General features: G+C 36.3%; 3 protein-coding genes across 4 annotated transcripts in view; all 3 read left to right on the forward strand.

Moving 5' to 3' along the window:
- The window catches only part of LOC140752399 (BOS complex subunit NCLN), a 217,814-nt gene that overhangs the window by 56,192 nt on the left and 142,602 nt on the right, over positions 1 to 19,020 (forward strand). The gene's annotated exons all lie outside the window — the stretch shown is intronic.
- Positions 1,350 to 12,788, forward strand: LOC140752470 (ionotropic receptor 75a). The gene is made up of 12 exons (XM_073086793.1): positions 1,350 to 1,497; positions 1,937 to 2,085; positions 3,461 to 3,617; positions 5,567 to 5,879; positions 7,380 to 7,552; positions 8,106 to 8,332; positions 8,981 to 9,080; positions 9,695 to 9,873; positions 10,088 to 10,195; positions 10,899 to 11,065; positions 11,356 to 11,553; positions 12,299 to 12,788. Exons 1-12 carry the CDS (start codon positions 1,350 to 1,352, stop codon positions 12,354 to 12,356), a joined length of 1,977 nt encoding a protein of 658 aa, XP_072942894.1. The 3' UTR covers positions 12,357 to 12,788.
- Positions 14,940 to 18,953, forward strand: LOC140752471 (probable glutamate receptor). Its single transcript, XM_073086794.1, has 8 exons — positions 14,940 to 15,127; positions 15,474 to 15,643; positions 15,997 to 16,223; positions 16,380 to 16,479; positions 16,690 to 16,868; positions 17,286 to 17,390; positions 17,685 to 17,851; positions 18,219 to 18,953. The coding sequence occupies exons 1-8, from the start codon at positions 15,066 to 15,068 to the stop codon at positions 18,418 to 18,420; spliced, it is 1,212 nt and encodes a 403-aa protein (XP_072942895.1). The 5' UTR covers positions 14,940 to 15,065; the 3' UTR covers positions 18,421 to 18,953.

Here is a 19,020-nt window from a genome sequence, read left to right on the forward strand (position 1 = left end):
GTAAGTTCTTTTTTTGAATTATTGACAAATAAAAACATTTTTAGAGAAAATTTACGAATAAATAACTAATACTGCGCTATTTACATAATAAATAAATAATTATTTTAAATATTTTAGGCTCATTTTAGCACGGAGACGTGGCAAAACTAATTTTACGCAAAAATTTCAATTCTCAAAACTGGGTACATTTTCTTGTTAGGAGTGAGTAATCTTTACTAATCTATGGGTATTCCTTGACATGGGGCTCTTCAAGAGGGGTGTAAAAAGAGCTCTTCTTCAGCGCCGGCGATGCATTGGCGAATCCTCCGGTGCTGCGGTATGTCCATAGGCAAGGGTGACTGCTTCCACCAGGTAGCCCATCTGCCTTATTGTTAGATATAAATATTAAAAAAAAAACTATTTTATTGAATGAATTGATGACTAAACATTTGTACTTACTATTTTTTTAATTTAATTAATAAAGATTGATGTAGTAAACGAGGTTGCAGTGCACCTGTAATTAACTCTATATAGCACAAGAAGTACCTGAAGCCGATCACAAATACGTTGTCAGTGCTAAGGACTAAGATGGTCACCACATCTGTGTAAGACATCCGACATCCATACCCTTCCATCGAACTTGTTCACCCTAGAAATAGGTGTGGCGGCTACACCATTAAATAATAGGTGGTGGTATGTCATTATGAAATAAATCACATTATTCAATATATCATTAAGTAATATATCATATCATGTGCCTAATATACATTAGTCCCTGTAGTTCCGGGACTAGAATAAGGCTACGGTATCCCCTGCCTATCGTAAGAGGCGACTAAAATGGGGCATCCAGTGTTGCGGGCGGCAAGAGTGGGAGCTCGAACCGTCCAGTAAGCGGCCCCGCGAAGGACGGCGGTATGTGTCTCATACCGTCGTAAACACCAGATGGTGTGGGAGGAGCGAACGCTCCCCCAGGGCAGAGCCCGATCGGGGCATCGCACTTGGAGGACTCCGCTTGTGTTCCGTCGGAGATCCTGGAGTACTCCAACGAGCGTTGAGGACGGCCACCGGGGTGTTTTAGTGCGGTAAAAATCCCACATAACCCGGCGTCGCTCCCACGTCATCGGGTGCCTTTTGAAGGTTTACCCCTCGTAATGTATCTCCCTCGTAATAAAAAGGTACCTACATTAAGTTAACATTGTGACTGTACCTACTTACATAAAAAATATATTTCGTTTCTTTCATGGCAAAACATAATAATATATTCATACTAAAACTGTAACTGTCTATAAGGTCCAAGAATTAGTTTTCTTTTGTTGTTCCTTTGTGGTTGTCTTCTTGTTTCTTCTAGAACACTTGAAGTAGAAGCAGCAATGAAGTTAAAAACTATTTTTATAATTAGTTTATTTTATAGTTTAATTTTAGCGTGTGCTAGTAATACTAAAGATATGGTAGTGTCATTCATTTTGCGCCAAGAAAGACCAACAGTTTTACTGACCCCTAATTTGTGCTGGAATAAATGTAAGTGAACGCATCTGTTACCGAATAATCAGTCAATTATTATTATTGTCTTGAGTTAGGTCTTATAATTTTCTCTATGCTGATAAATTGTATTAGGTATAAATGATAATCAAACAGACAGATAAGAAATATTTAATTGTTATAAATAGATATTAATGAAAATAATCAATACAAAGAAAGAAAATCTTAATTCCGATTATTGCAACACAATGAAATTACAGATAACAAATATAGTGTGTTATATTGTTTTCTTATATTCTCGTGTTAAAATTAAAAACTCTTAAAAATTCAAACTTCATTTTATAAAAAAAATATTCTCAAAAATTCATTCAAAACCATAAAAAATATCGTACATAAACACAAACAATAAATCCATAAAATAAATATGTTGTTCACTTCACAGTGTTTTAGTCCAGTATAATATTTCTATCTTTTTCAGATGAATCACTGTCTCTGGCAAAAAAACTAAATGAGAATGGTATCAATATTGCGTCCGCTATGCAGCCTTCCGCCTCGGAGTACTACCTGCACCATGTCATGATAATGGTCGATTTTACCTGCCCTGAAACTACTACATTACTGTTATGGGTATGTTGATGGCGTTACCTAAATCACATGAGCAACTTGCGGCCCGCGGGCCGGATTTGGCCCGCCTCGGGTTAGGATCCGACCCGCGGCAAATTATAGGAACGGGCAATTTTTTTATAATATAAATTTATATTATTTTATAATATAATGACATTTAGGTATATTATTAACATAAATATGGATAATTGGAAGACCCTTTTTTCGACGACTTAATCTGGGAAGCAAAATTCAAATGGCGCTCAGGGCAGCACGATTGGTAGGGCGAGGAAAAACCTTTTTTTTCGATTGCCCACCCTTGAACTTAACAACTCAATGTGAAAAACATTAAGTAGGTATATAATTTTTATATATTATATATCTTGTTCAAACATAAGTAAAATGGGTTTTATCTATTTATGTCTCTTAATGTAACCCAATCAGAAGAGATTTTCAACAAATATATGTATGTCAAATACTGATAAATCGCACAAAGAAAAAGCCGTCTTGGGTTTCATACTATATGTAAGTAAACTTTGTTGGCGAGGCAAACGTACGATACAGTAGATACATCCTGATTACATCACCTAACACTGCATAGTGCATACTAATACTAAATTCAAGAAACAATAATTAATTAATAATTGATTGATAGTTAGGTTCCCTTAATTAGAGGCGTTGTATCGTTGGATGCATCTTTAGTACTTGACACTTATTGTCGTGTATTTAAATAGATGTTTTAAACTAGCGACTATAATAATATAACAAGCAAAGACCATAAAGCTTGAAACTTGTTGATTATAAGGAAATATCTAAAAATATAAATATTAATAGGTACTACTACTCGTTTTGCAATGTTTACAAATATGCTATTTTTGTAAAAAAAATGAATGTAATAAATTACATTGAAATTCTGATAATTGCAATTCTACATTGCTGCTTAAGTAGGTATAAAGCGAAACTAACTTTCCTATTCATAGTTTGTTTAATTCTGAAAAAATATTCTTGAAGTTTGTATACAAATAAATCAATCTGAAGGTGGTAGAACCCTTTATGGTTCGACTCCGGCGGCACCACCGCCACACCTATTTCTGCCTAATAACAGCAGTGTTAGGCGCTTCTGTGTTCCGTTTTGAAGGGTGTGGTAAGGGAGACATGCTTTTCCGAGGCGTTCCAGCTTAGTCCTCAGGGGTAGCGGCGCATCTGTGGCCGACCTCAGGTAGGAATATCTAATCCTATCTGGATTACAGATGTCCATGGGCGGCAGTAGCCACTTACCATCGGATGGACTGCATGCTCGTCTGCTACTTCTATATATAATCGGAATAAAGACCGACATTCCATTCGGTACCACTAAGTTATCCATGCAGCTAATTAAATTTTATTTTCTACAAACCAGGCAAGTGACAACAGTTACTTCAGATCTCCGTACAGATGGCTACTTATAACTTCGAATGGAGAGAATTTGGATGTACTAAACGACGTCGAAGCATTGGTGGATAGCAACGTGGTTATTGCTAAAAGAATCAGTGATAGAGAGTTTGTGTTTACTGAAGGTATGTATTTTCTATGTAAACGTAATGTATGTAGGAATTTAGGCGAAGGATTGTGCGTCCACCAAATTCCGAGAATGTAAATTGCAAGAGACATTCCAACTTAGTCCTCAGAGGTAGCAATACGTCTGTGGGTGGCGGTCATTTATCCTCTGGTCACCTTCAATGAAGCATGGGCATATATAGGAAGGAGCACGTTAAATGAACTAACCTCTCCCCCCTCCCCCTTAGCATAGACGAGTAAAAAGTTCGTGTGTTTTACCAAATTTCACAGATCTGTAGAGTTAGTTATTTACTCACTAAGTCACTACCTTTTCTCAATGTCTTGTAATCATCAAGAAAAAAATGATGACAGAAACCTCGTAACACAAATGGAAATTATGAAAATATCCTTTCATATTTTTAAATCCACAGCTATAATAATTTAAGACTCTAAATAATAATGAACGTTATAAAGCTATTCATTAATTAAAATTTCTTAGAATTATAGATACTAAATATTTAATTGCTAAGTCAGAAATAGGTGCGGCGATGGAGCCGTCCTAGATGAAAAGTCTAACAAATTCTAAATTCATTCAAGTAATTGAAAGCGCGTCTATTCGCTATTAATTAAGCACCACTGTGGCCATTAAAACAATTAGCATTTGGCGTCTTATTCTGGAATAGACACACATTATTCAGTCTCGATACATTTCCAATTTAAAATACACTGTTTGCTACAATCACAGCTCCACACTAGGATTGCCCGTGTCGTGGATGCCATAAACACATATATTATACATAATAAATGTTACAATTTCAGACTTGCAATTTATATCAAAACCTTTTAGAAATTGGATCAGCAGTAGTTTTTGAGAGAATCGCGGACAACAAGTTTACATACATTCATACCTACTTAAATACATTTTATAGTTAAATACAGAACCTTTGCTTGAAGTCGGTTAGTAAACCATTGATCATGAGAAATTCTGACATAACATACATGCAATTGGCATGACAAATTCCAAGTCTCACTTTCTACAGTAATTTCAGTCGTCTCGATCAATCGAGTTACTAACGTACCTAGTTTAAAATTCGCGTTAGGATTTTCCAGAATAGTACATTAGACCTCTGTCGGTGTGGCGCTAACGACTTCATCTAACGTGTCAATCTGACCGCATGTCCGTACCACTATTAATTATGTCAATTACGGCCGACACAGATCGAGTACGGAGATTTGAGATTAACTTATTCGTATTCTAAAGGCCAGCCTAGATGTATGATATGTGAATTAATGTGAATTGTGTGGGTGGCTAAATAAGTGTTACATGTAATTTTTACACAAGAATTCGCGTTACTTTGTTAGGACTTCCCCCTACTCGTAAAGAGATGGCGCCACGAGTATTCTAAATCACGCTATCGAAGTTTTCTAAACATCTTGCATATACAAGCTCCGAACTGAGACTGTCGGAGCACGGCCGCTCCCCAGGCATGATCACCTAGCTTAGGGAGATTTCCCTTTGTCAAAACTTTATACATAAGACTTATCTGAAGGTGTGCTACTTCGATCACTAATAAGTGTGCTATCACGAAATATGTAGATACCCTGACAGATGTTATTAAATCGATCGAAATAATTATTCCACCGTAGAGGTACTTCCGTCACATCTATTTGTACAACATTTTCTAAAGCAGTTATAGCGTTTCAAGAGACGAGTGTGTATGTCGGCTGATTTACATACGAGGCCTCAGTCCCCAGAAGTGGCAAGGCATCTATAATTGACTTCAGGTTCTACGAATATAATGTGGAATTGGATCCATATGTCCATAGGCGGCAGTGACCAGTTACCATTTGATGACTGCATCCTCATTTGCTTCCTACTATTACTTTAAATTAATAAAAATAATGAACAGCCGATATTCGCACCATATATAACATCTCTAGTAAAAGTAATAATTATATTTTCTTTCAGTTTACAGAGTCTCAAAGAACTCCGACCTAATATTCACGGAGCGAGGAACTTGGCAAGCGCCGCCAAAAAGCATAAAAAACTGCACCAAAAACATCAATAACTCTACCACACAAACACACATAACAACAGACATTTCAATAATGAATGAGAGGAGAAAGAGAGATCTTAAGGGACCAGAGATGTATGGCGTTGTAGATGGTAGGAGTGATGTGGCATTGGCGTCGAGACGAAGGGATCTACGAGGACATACCCTGACGATGGTCAATGTTATTACTGACAGCAACCTGACGAGATATCACTTGAATGACCGATTGTAAGCTTGTCATTTCTACTTCTTATCATCACGATGGTTCTAATCATCATCATCAACCCATTATTGTCCCACTGCTGGGCACGGCCCCTCTCGGAATGAGAAGGATTAGGCCATAGTCCACCGTGCTGGCCAAGTACGTATTGGTAGACTTCACATACTTTTGAGATTTTATTTTATATAAATCTTTCAAGTATACAGGTTTCCTCACGATGTTTTCCTTCACCGTTTAAGCAAGTAATAATTAATTTTTAATACGCACATATCTTTTAAATTAGAGGTGCCTGGGATTTGAACCTCGGACCCCTCGATCGAGAGGCCAAGTTTCTTAACCACTAGGCTATCACTAGGTCTTAATGAGTAAAGACAAGAATGCCTAAATTAAATGTTCTGGCTTGAAGGGTTGGTTGGTAAGGGAAATAAAAACATTGCTGACTTACAACCTCCATTCCAGAACTCTTGTCCATCGACTATCGTATGCGATATGTGTAACTCATTTTATTTGTAATATATTATCGTAATAAAAAAAACTGATAGAAAATTTCACAGTTTCAATAAAAAAAATCTCAAATTGTTATATCATCATAAATTTTGTATACTCTACTCGTAAACACTTATTTAACTACATTTTTCTATTGTATTTCTCAACCGAATTTTTCGATTTTCGTCTGTATCTTGACGACTTTTGATTCATCAATAAAATATCTCCACTACCCACTCCATACCACTCCACTACCATAAAATGTAGAATTTGGAAAACCAGACGAAATCTAATTAATATTATGTATACTTTAATTCTAAGACCACAGCAAACAGGATATGCAATATCACATTAGATTTGCAGTCATTAAATAAAATGGTGTCGATTATTAAGTTGACCTTAAGTCTTATCTATTTTTCGATTTCTATAAAATCATAACTGGACATTTCTATGCAAATGACCACAGACATTAACTGGTAGAACTGGTTTAATTTAGGTTTCAAATACATGTTGCATGTGTGGGAATATGATATTAATATGGATGTTAATTTGTCGTGCTATTTATTTGAATATGCGAAGATATATTTTATATATTAGCGATAAATGATAATTTAAGTATTACGTAGAATAATTCAAATATTTAAAACTTAAATAGTATATAATATGTAATGTGTATGTGTAATATGTAATCTGGAGGCACGGTAGTGCCTCCGCCAAGTCGAGCTACTTGTTTTACTATACCTGCGCATTATACTTTATACCTATACGTAGAAAAAATGACGCTCCATTACTACATTTTGAGACAGAAAAGGATTGTCACAACACTTGATCACTGTCACAGCATGGATTTACCGCGTGGCGAAGCAGTTACTATATACCACGCAATCGGTTCCGGGTTCGATTCCCGCCCCACCAAAAATCTAAATGGTTTCATTTTTGCGTGTGTCCACACGGCCACAGCACTCATAACACATTCCTACACAGTCCTAGGCTAGGATTGAAGAATCCGTTATCATTCTCAGACATTTGCACCAAGACTCCATCACCAAAATGTCGTACATGGTGGTAAAGATATGCTTTGAAATGTTGAACGCTACGGAGAAACTGATCTTCACACATACCTGGGGGTATAAGGACAAGAATGGTAACTGGCAAGGAATTGTGGACCATCTGCTGAAGAAAGAGGCTGACCTCGGTAAGATATTAGGTACCCATAACAGAACAAGATTGGAGAATGAATGTTTCTTTTATTTAAGAATCTTTTAGATTGCATAAAGTAGATCGAATAATAGTAGAGTCGTCTGTTTGAAGAGTCTTCTATACCTTTTAGGTGTATTGTTTACTGACATATCTTACAAGGATAACATCATGACTATCCCAGTAACTTTTTAAAGTAATTTTTATAAAAACTCTGTATAACAACTTATTATGAACGAAATAATGACTTCAATTATAAACGAAGTGTAGTCTAAAATAGCACCAGCTTCATGCTGTGCTTGCGCCATAAGAATAAATGTTTTAATTATAAATTATATTTTATGGAGAAATTTTCATTGACTTGCTGACTTTAAGAGCTTGTCTTTAAGCTTAGTGATTCTACGGATTTTTTCGTTGCAAATCATGTCTTGTGGCAAAATGTCGAGCACAGCCCTCTCTCTCAAATCTTGTCTTACCCATCCAGGTCGTTTGTCCTATAATATTTGATAAAAAAATCTTATTCTTCATATATATTTTTTCACAATTAACAGGAACTCTGACAATCTTCACCCAAGAGCGCATGAAGTACATCGACTACATCGCCATGGTGGGCTCCACGGCCGTCAGATTTGTGTTCCGAGAACCGCCCCTAGCGCTGCTGTCTAACATCTTCACACTGCCCTTCACTGGGGCTGTGTGGTGGGCTATTGTCATATGTGTCCTTGCTTGTGCACTGTTCCTGTTTATTACGTCGAAATGGGAGGCTACCATGGGAATGGTAAGTAGTTAGGTATAATCTTAGACAAACTAGCAAAAACAAGTGAAATCATTATATAAAAGTTGGCACGTAGTTTTATAGTAGTAGTAGTTTAAATAGGATTGAGTCTTACTTTAAGTTGACTACAGATTCCTTGTTATGTTTGTGGACTTTGTCGAAGCGCATAAATATCGTATACTTCCTGGAAAACATCCTATACACCAGAACCCAGTAGTGCTCAATACTTATTAATTAATGGAAAACGTGACCCTGGTGCCACCAGTTTATCATCTTTAAAAATATGTAACACTAAAACATAGTGAAAGAAAATCCACAATCGACAGAAAAGATATATCCAATATATTGTTGTAAAAACCGGTTATGTTGCTGTTGTTGTTGTTGTTTATTACCTATTGTAACACTAACTATTAAAATTAGGTTTCTACGAATTACAATGTAAAGTATAACGTTACCAATAGATCCCGACTGTAATTTTTGCTCCAATTCAACGTAACAAGACTTCATTACAAGTCCCGGCTTATTCACCAATCAATTACACAATAGAAACGATTACCACAACTAGTACGCTATTTGCATGTCTATTCTTAGATCTAAGGCAGACCTAGATCTGTAATAGTCAATAGAAAAAATGAACATAATTTATCGTAGCATCCGTTGCAACTGGATGGATCGTGGGCAGATGTACTGATATTGATAATTGGAGCTGTTCTACAACAAGGATGCACCTTGGAGCCAAGATATGCTGCAGGTGGGTTTGTCTTTTCTAGCTTTTGAATATTCAATGCTCTATATGATTAATAAAAAAACAGTGATAGTAAAATATCCTAAAAACCAATGATAGCCTAGTGGATGGAACTCAGCCTTTCGATCGAGGGGTCCTAGGTTTAAATTTCAGGCATACATCTCTAATTTGTCAAAGTTATGTGCGTATTTGAAATTATCACTTGCTTTAACGGTGAAGGAAAATACCTAACAAATTTATAAAAAAAACTCAAATATATGTATAGTCGTCTACCTATTAACACTTGGCCTGCCATTTACACTTAGCCTAATCCTTTTCATTCTGAGGTTCCGTGCCCAGTAATGGGACTGTTATGGGTTGACGGTGATGATTATTAAGATCGCAGGCTACTAGAAATTGTTAAATTTCAATATTTGATAGACAACAATTGGATTTCATGTTTATGAATAACGGACTTTGTAAATTTGTATAGTCGTCGGTTGGCAGATTAAAATAGCCGTCTTCTTGTAAATTCTGAACCCCTTCCTTATTTCTAATACTTTCATAAAACAGCGCATTTTTATAAGTATTACCAAAACAATAATTGCTATCAAATTATCTATTATTAAATACAATTTTAGGAAGATGCGTAACTCTCCTTCTATTCGTGGCTCTAACAATCTTATATGCGGCGTATTCAGCGAACATCGTCGTGCTGCTCCGAGCTCCGAGCTCTTCAGTCAGGACTCTACCCGACCTCCTGAACTCTCCCCTCAAACTGGGAGCCAGTGACTTTGAGTATAATAGATATTTCTTCAAGGTTAGTTTTATAGTTAACTTATGCTTTGTTTAGTTTAGATTTTTAAGCATTCATAATATTACGTTAAGATCTTGTCATGAAATAAAATATATAAAAACTATTACGATTTTTCACTGCTTAAGAAGTAGAGACCATATTTTCTTAAAATAGTACCTTTAAAATAATTACTATGTAAGACTTTTGTCCGTTTAATATTTTAATTTTAACTTTTTAGAAACTGAATGAGCCAATACGCAAAGCCATTTATGACAAGAAAATAGCACCAAAAGGGAAGAAACCAAATTTCTATAGCATGAAGGATGGCGTAGAGAGGATTAGGAAGGTATAAGAATATATTATACCAGGTTCCGATGGTCATTGATATTGCGTACAGCTATAGACTAGTTGCACCGACGACCGTAGGAAGAGCATCGTCTGTATTCGCACGAAAGATTTCGTAGCGTCGAATATGTTGTGAGTTTGTAACTTCTATAGTACGTTGGGGGCCTCTCGCTTTGCATGTCTTCTTGACTTTGTATTTTGGAATGGTAAATGGTTTCGATTGTGGAAACGAACAGACCGACAGGCAGCTTAAAAAAAGCCTTAGTGCGATCCGCTGCTGTCTATAGTCGTTCGCCGTCAACATCATCAACCCATTACTGTCCCACTGCTGCGCACGGGTCTCCTCTCATAATGAGAAGGATTAGGCCATAGTCCACCGCGCTGGCCAAGTGAGTATTGGTGGACTTCACATACCTTTGAGTTTCTTTTTAATCTTTCAGGTATGCAGGTTTCCTCACGATGTATCACCGTTTAGCAAGTGATAATTAATTTCTAATACGCACATAACTTTGAAAAATCAGAGGTGCGTGCCTAGGATTTTAACCCCGGACCCCTCGATCGAGAGGCCGAGTTTCTTAAAAACTAGGCTATCACTGCTATTGGTTATGTTCGCCGTGCATGCAAAAATCCACAAATTTATAGACCGTCGGAAGCCACTATTTAAATAATGTAACGAATGAATTAATTTTAGTTCTTTATTTCAGGGGCTATTCGCATTTCATATGGAACTGAACCCAGGATATCGTCTAATTCAAGAGACCTATCAAGAAGAAGAGAAATGTGATTTGGTTGAAATTGACTACATCAACGAAATTGATCCCTGGGTGCCCGGACAGAAGCGATCTCCCTTCAAAGACTTATTTAAAATCAAGTAAGAGTAATAATAAATATCCATATATAATATCATATAATTGATCACAAAAGTGACTCAATAACTAAAGCCAATAAAGATACGAGTACGATTTATTCATCATTTAATCTTATAGTGGGTCAAACAAAAAAATCATAAAAGGAATATAATATTCTTCAATTACTTAAGATCTAGCTGGCTACAATCTGAAAGACAGCAACTAAAGATAATTCGAATTCGAGAACATTCTCGGAAATGCAACATACTAGGCAGACAAGGCTCCCCCGTTTTAATAATTCACTAATTTTCAGCTTCATGAAAATCCGCGAGACCGGCATTCAGTCCAACATCCACCACCGACTCCACGTCCCACGGCCTCGTTGCTCCGGCACTATTTCCACCTTCAGCAGCGTTGGTATCACCGACATGTACCCTGCAATCATAGCCACGCTATACGGCATGTTGCTGTCCCCTGCTGTCTTGTTGCTGGAGATCACGTATCGCAGGCTGTAAGTATCTTGTTAGTGACATGTACCCTGCAATCATCGATACGTCATACGGCATGTTGCTGTCACCTGCTGTCTTGTTGCTGGAGATCACGTATCGAAGACTGTAAGTATCTTGTTAATGACATGTACCCTGCAATCATCGCCACCTTATACGGCATGTTGCTGTCCCCTGCTGTCTTGTTGCTGGAGTTCACATATCGCAGGTTGTAAGTATTAATTCAATGACATGTACCCTGCAATCATCGATACGTCATACGGCATGTTGCTGTCCCCTGCTGTCTTGTTGCTGGAGATCACGTATCGAAGACTGTAAGTATCTTGTTAATGACATGTACCCTGCAATCCTCGATACGTTATACGGCGTGTTGCTGTCCCCTGCTGTCTTGTTGCTGGAGATTACGTATTGAAGACTGTAAGTATTAAGTCTATGACATGTACCCTGCAATCATCGCCACGTTATACTGCATGTTGCTGTCTCCCGTCTTGTTGCGGAAAATCAGGAGATCACATACCGGAGACTATAAGTATTTTGATTAAGACATTCACGTGGACGGCGATCTGAATAATTGCCATCAATGACATGTTGGCTGCAACCATTTTCACTTTATACGGCATGTCTCATACTTTACGTGCAATTTTGATAAAATGTTGATTATGTTTAAGTTTATCTTTTAGTATCATACAAAGTTAAATCTTCCTATGCTTCAAACATAAAAAAAATATTTTAAAACTTGTTTTGTTACAGAATACAATTGCGTAATAACAAGAGGTTGATGAGAGAGAATCATTTACTTGGATATTAGATTACATTTTATTTATAGAAAAGCACCATTTAGCTGCTTGCTTCACTGTGAACGAGGAAGCGACAGGCGGCAACAATATGAGCCTAAAAAATGACGACAGAAACATTATTTTCAAAATCTTCTTCATATAGAAGAGAGTTATGCCACAAGCTAATCATGAATGGTCAAATGGGCTCTTTGGGAATCTATATTGTTAATGACATGTACCCTGCAATCATCGCCACGTTATACGGCATGTTGATCTCCCCTGCTGTCTACCGTCTATACGGCTGCCTCTACAAACGCAAGAACTGCTTAAGGCTAGAAATATGTGTGGCATCTTTAGTGTGTTTAGTAATACGCAGTGCATTTAGCGCCTTTTAAGCTCAACTTAGTAGAATTATCTCGCTATCTATGTAACAAGTTCCTAATATTTCACAAAATAAATTTATAATTCACTTAATTGATGTTCGTGTTTCGTTTGTTGAAACAAGAATTAAAGCTCACCAAGTAGGCAATTATAAGTGGTTTCTAACGTGTGTTTAGGATTTATTATGAAAATCGGTTCAGAAATGAAGCTTAAGTAAATATGAATGGTAAATAATATTTACCGAATTAACTAGCTTTGGACTCCTGGCTTTGTCCTTATTGTTTCTACAATGATCACAACTGCCAGAATTTTCAAGTACGAGTAAATTGTGAATTAGACCTAAGCCTATTGTTCTGTTTTTTTTATTCTTTTCCTCCTTAAATTTTGATGACATATTATTCTAAAAATGGTAGATATTTAGACTATACAGTAAAAACAATATCTAAATGAAGAGTAATATCGGCATGTATCAAGTTCTATGAAAAATTCTACATTTTTGGATATTAAATGTTAAAGTGGTAATGAAAAACTGAATCTGTAATAGGTACATACCTCTATAGGTATGTACCTATTACAGATTCAGTTTTTAATAACTCCAGACTCCCTATGGAGTTATTACAAGGTTTTTTGTTTAAATTTACAGACAGATAGACAATTTTATTTGATAGTATAAACGACTAGAGCAGTATTTAAACAGTAACTTGTTCACGTGAGCTTTAAGCCTTTGAATAGTACCTTCAACTTCATTTTGGAAAAAGAGGAGAATATGAAAGGCTTCATATTGATTTACTTTCTATCTTTACTTTATAATAATGTTCGATCAAGAGATACCTTTAATGATACTTATACGATTGATTTTGTTATAAATTATGTAAAAAATGAACATTCGCCTACATTTTTAGTTTGTATGGGCTTATGTTGGAAGAAGAGTAAGTATTTCATTAATTTAATTAAATTCCTACTTTCATTTTAATTTCAACATAAGTAACATTTATTTATTTACCTAGTTACGTTCTTTACATCTACGTAATACCTACATTATTTTAAAATTGTAAACGGAAAAAGAAATCGTTTTGAACAGAATAATTTTGGTAACAGCAGTTCCATTTTTGATGCAATTTCCATTCAGAAATATACTACTTTATAGAAATTAACATGATTCCTTTCCTCCTCCTCCTCCTCCTCCTCCTCCGAAAATATAAGTACCTACGCTACAAAACTTAAATCTATTAACTATAGTATTATTTATGTTAATAGATGTACAGATTGCTCTACAAAAACAATTATCGAAAGCAAATATAAGATTATCAACTCGTTTTGAAAATGTTAACGTATATAACGAACATCACATGTTATTCTTCGTCGACTTGAATTGCGCGAATGGAATGAAGATTTTGAAAGTAAGTACTTACATAACTATCTATAAATGTTATATTTCTGTCTGTTTATTAATGTACACTGGAGCAGGATGGTGGAATTAACATCACACAATATCCCACTTGTGGGACAGTTGTGGGGGAAATCCATGCTAAACTGTGAGACGTAAAAAACCAACGAAAAAAATATACGGACGTCGCATGCGTATCCAGGGCAGGGCTGATGCATGGAACGGTGCTTTCCCTTCCTCACCGGCGCCTTTCATCTCCTTTTAACACAAATATTTTCGGCAAGAAACTCTTTTATAATTTAGAGATGTTGTTATACCCGTTGGAAGTACCAAATCTTGAAATGTTCACAGTTCATTAATTCAACCAACTTAACACCTAAGAAGCACTGTAGTTAGTTTGTTTTTATTAATTTAGGCTTCAAATAATCTTCGCTTTCCGTACCGCTGGCTGGCCCTAGCAAGCTCTGATAGTGGCATGAAGAATGATCTTGAGGAATTATCTCTGCTAAATGATAGTGACTTTGTGCTAGCAGAGAAGATTGGGGACACTTACACGATGACTGAATGTAAGATTCTAGTTTATATTTATAGGATCTTCAAGTTTATCTAATGATTAAAACGCATGCATTTCTTATATTTGTCCAACCTTACTTAATTTTAGAAAAAATAACTACTTTAAGGTATTTATATAATACTATGGGAAAACCCCTCAAACCCAACTTGCGCCCCCTCGGGCGGCAACTTAAGAGGCGGCATAATTAATAAATTGTAAATATCTTTCAACTGTGATATGTGCAGATATGTGTAGAGCATTATTTTTATTAATTTTTATCACCTTTCAGTACACAAATCTACTCCAAATGGTTCCTTAATATACACACCCAGAGGCTACTTTAATAGCACATTTGTTGATACCAGACCCCATAGAGAACTATTTCGAAGACGAAGAGACATCAAGGGTCATCCGCTGACGATGGCAAATGTGATTCAGGACAGCAATTCAACTATGTACCACTTGCCCAGAGAAGATAGATTGTAAGGAAGTAATATTTCGTTACCTATGTCATGATACCTAGGTCACCTACGAAGGACAGCGGAAAGAATCTATACCGTTACATTAAAGAAATTAAACTTTTTAGATTAATCTGTGCACGTAATCGTCCTTTTTTAATTGAAATGTAGACCTTTATCTAGTATTCTTAACATTCTCTTGAGTCAATTAAACTACTGATACTGGATTTTTCTTTCTTATTTTACAACATTCCGCTGTAACATCACTAATAACGTTGATGGGCCTAAGCAGGTACATGCTTGGGATTCGCCTGGGCTATTACTGCCTTATTGCTATCACTGCTCTTTTCACACAAGTCACAATTTTTAGAGAACCGCAGTTCGACGCCTACACAAAGATATCCTGGAATAACGTGCGGATTGCCTTCGAGATGTTGAACGCAACTCCTCGCTACATCTTCTCTCATAGATGGGGTTATAAACAAAATGGGACGTGGACTGGAATGATCGCTGATATCAACAGTGGCAGAGCAGATTTGGGTACGATTCATGCTAAATTCATTATCAACCTAAGGTCTGTCTTTATTTTCGAAATTAAGTTTGCATCAAACGTCTATTCTGTCTGACTTTTTGTGATTTGTGTCAAAATCAGTAGCTTCTTTCAGATAAATTACCAACTACATACAACTCGACGAAATTTATAAAAATCTAAAATCATTCATTTACATTCAGATTCAAATAGAGCTGTTTTTGAACATCTACCACCGCTTCCGAAGGTGCGTGAAGGATGTTTCCTCGTTATACTTTTCTTTGTCATTAAATCAGTTTACTTTGCTTCACCACTGCTTGATGAATGATGATGATAAGCTAAGTAAACTTATTTTTAATTGCAGGAACCAACTGCATGGCTAACACAGAACGTTTACCCATCGTCACATACACCGACACGATCGCGCCTTACCGCGTCAAGTTTATATTCCGACAGCCACCATTGCCATACGTTGCTAATATATTCTCTCTGCCGTTCTCCTCTCAAGTCTGGATAGCTTTGGCTGTCTGTTCACTATTCTCTTCTTTTGCGATCTACTTAGCCAGTAGGTGGGAAGTAAGGCATGGGAAGGTAAAATTCAAGTAACTTCGAAGAGTTTGTGAGATTAGTTCATGGCATTGTAAAATTACTAATATAGATCAAAGAATAAAACACTGATTTATAGATTTAACTATATATGTAGATTTAAGAAGAAAGTTCAGATTCGTAAACCATAAATGTTTGTAGAGTCCAGCCCAGTTGGATGGCACCATCGGAGACGCATTGCTACTGACTATGAGTGCTGTTAGCCAGCAAGGATGTGCTATGGAACCTAGGAGAATTTCCGGTAGGTTCAATTCATATTACAGGACTAATTTTGTTGTTTCTACGTGATAGAACTTCCTTAAGCTATCAATTCAAGTGTACGCCCCTCTTATGACATCCAAAAAATACTTGTGGACGTCAGCACTTTAATATACAGCTTCCTTCTATAATTCTTTTATATATCGTCAAATCTTTAATACATAATAAACAGTAGATTTATTGTATTCCTTAGGTCGCATAATGGTGCTAGTAGTATTCACAGCTCTGATGGCGTTATACGCTGCGTACTCTGCTAACATCGTGGTGCTGCTCCAGGCACCTTCCAACGCCATCCACAGCCTCGAGCAGCTGGCCAACTCAAAAATCACCATCGCCGCTAACGAAGTTGATTATAACCACTTTATTTTTCGTGTAAGTCTAGGTCTTACTACTAAGGCAAGCGATTATAAAAGTTATTCTATTTATTTTGTACGTTGTAAGCATGGATTGTATACTTATATATTACTATATATAAGTATATTATACTAATATAGTAATTATACATACTTATGTATTACTATATATATAAGTATGTTCAACTGTTTTTACTGTATGTTTTCGAGCATAAGTCTGTATGTCTCATTCTTTGGTATTCCCTACAGCTCAAAAAACTTGACGAATTTTAACATAATATTATGAGGTGTCGATTGTGTTCGATCAATCAGGTTAAAGACAAAATTACCACATTTTACTATTATAAAGAAGATAATAATATATAATTATGTTCGTTACGGGAACAGAATACTATCATTTTCGTCAACTTATACCTGTGTAACCATGATCTTTTAGCTTTATAAGGATCCTATAAGAATCATGATCCATAAGAGACTGGAGCCAGAAAGAGGTAGAGCACAGTTTTATGAGATCGACGAGGGAGTCGAAAGAATAAGACAGGTAAGATATTATCATTTGTAAATAGCGCCCCTAAACTGCTTCAATGCCTTTCAATTTTCTTTGTACCTTTCACACTCTCCCTGTAATTCTTTATCGCCCACGAAAGCTCCCTTCGTGGGCGAAGCAAGAGCCCACTTTAAGAAACACTGAATTGTAGGAACATCATACATTTTTCACTCGTACCTAAATAATAACTATGATGTTGAGTAGCAGATACAATTTTATCATTGTTCTGATAATTTCGGTTCCTTTAATTTACCCCATTTGTGTTTGTGTTTTAAATACGATTTTCAGGGCTTGTTCGCGTTTCACTCAATTGTGGAGCCAGTGTACCGTCGCATTGAGGAGACTTTCCTTCAGCAGGAGAAATGTGATCTGATGGAGGTGGACTTCATGAAGGGATTCGATCCCCTGGTGCCTGTGAAGAAGGACTCGCCATATTTGGAACTGCTTAGAGTTGTGTATGTGTCACCATCGTCTAGTCACTACAGTCTGCCGGTGAAGCATGGGGATTACTTGGGAATACAGAGAATACCTTTCAGAATAAAAGTGTTGGAGGTCCACCAAACTGGCTAAGTACGGTTTGGTGGACCACATTTAAAATACACACAAATACGTAACTATAGTGTAGTGTCATCATCAATATCGCAATAATGAATCAATTTGTCTTCAAAGTAATGCATTTAAAAACTGCTGCAATTTTACATCTCATTTCTTTTTTTTTTCATTCCAGTATTCAAGTTCCCATTGCTCCTTTCTGTCCAGTCTTTACTTTTAATAAAAATAATCTTTATTGTCACTTCTACGTTTTTTCCACAATTTCTCCAGTTTCAAACAGCTCCATGAGTCGGGCATCCGTTCAGCACAGTTCGAGCGCCTCCAGGTTGCGAAGCCTCGCTGTGCGTACAAAGTCTCCTCATTCAGCAGCGTCGGCATTGGTGACTTGCAGCCGGTATTGGTCCTCATGCTGTATGGTATCGCTGTGTCCTGCGCTATCGTGGTCCTGGAGATTGCTTACTTTCGTTGGTAAGTAGTTTTGTTAGCCTTAAATCATTTTATTTCCTTTGCCTACCTTTTCCCTAATGCTGTCTCTACTTTAAAGTTCCCAGAACTTACTTTTGGCGGCATGCCATTATGTATATATAAAATCTATAAGCCTGAGTAGTTGTTATTTCTTTATATACCTAATAATAAATTTTTTGCAGGACCCATCGCAATCATTGGGAATTGCCAAAAGTAATTTCGAAAAATATTAAGGTATTAAAAGGAAAATAAAAAATGTTTAGTCCGGCGACTTATACTTTTTATGCACCATTCTTGTATCACATGAAGGAATAAATTTTAGCACATCATAAAATTGTTTTATTGAAAACATGAGACATAATTTGACCCTCTATTTATTATAGGTATAACTGTAAATTCATTAGTAACCTTTATTTTATCGTTATTTTCCCTTTAAAATTTCAGTTCAATTTCAGAGTTGAGTACCTAACCAAAATACCTATAAAATAATGGAATAGGATATAAAGTGAAAATAATAGAAAAATATCAGACCTCAACTTTGATGGACTTTAAATAGAAGGTAGAATAGGACCAAAGAGTATAGTAACCTATATACTAAGTATATAGG

This window comes from Epargyreus clarus, unplaced genomic scaffold, assembly GCF_041222505.1.
Source record: "Epargyreus clarus isolate Ecla_fem2 unplaced genomic scaffold, WU_Ecla_fem_2.2 ptg000024l, whole genome shotgun sequence".
NCBI classification, from domain to species: domain Eukaryota; kingdom Metazoa; phylum Arthropoda; class Insecta; order Lepidoptera; family Hesperiidae; genus Epargyreus; species Epargyreus clarus.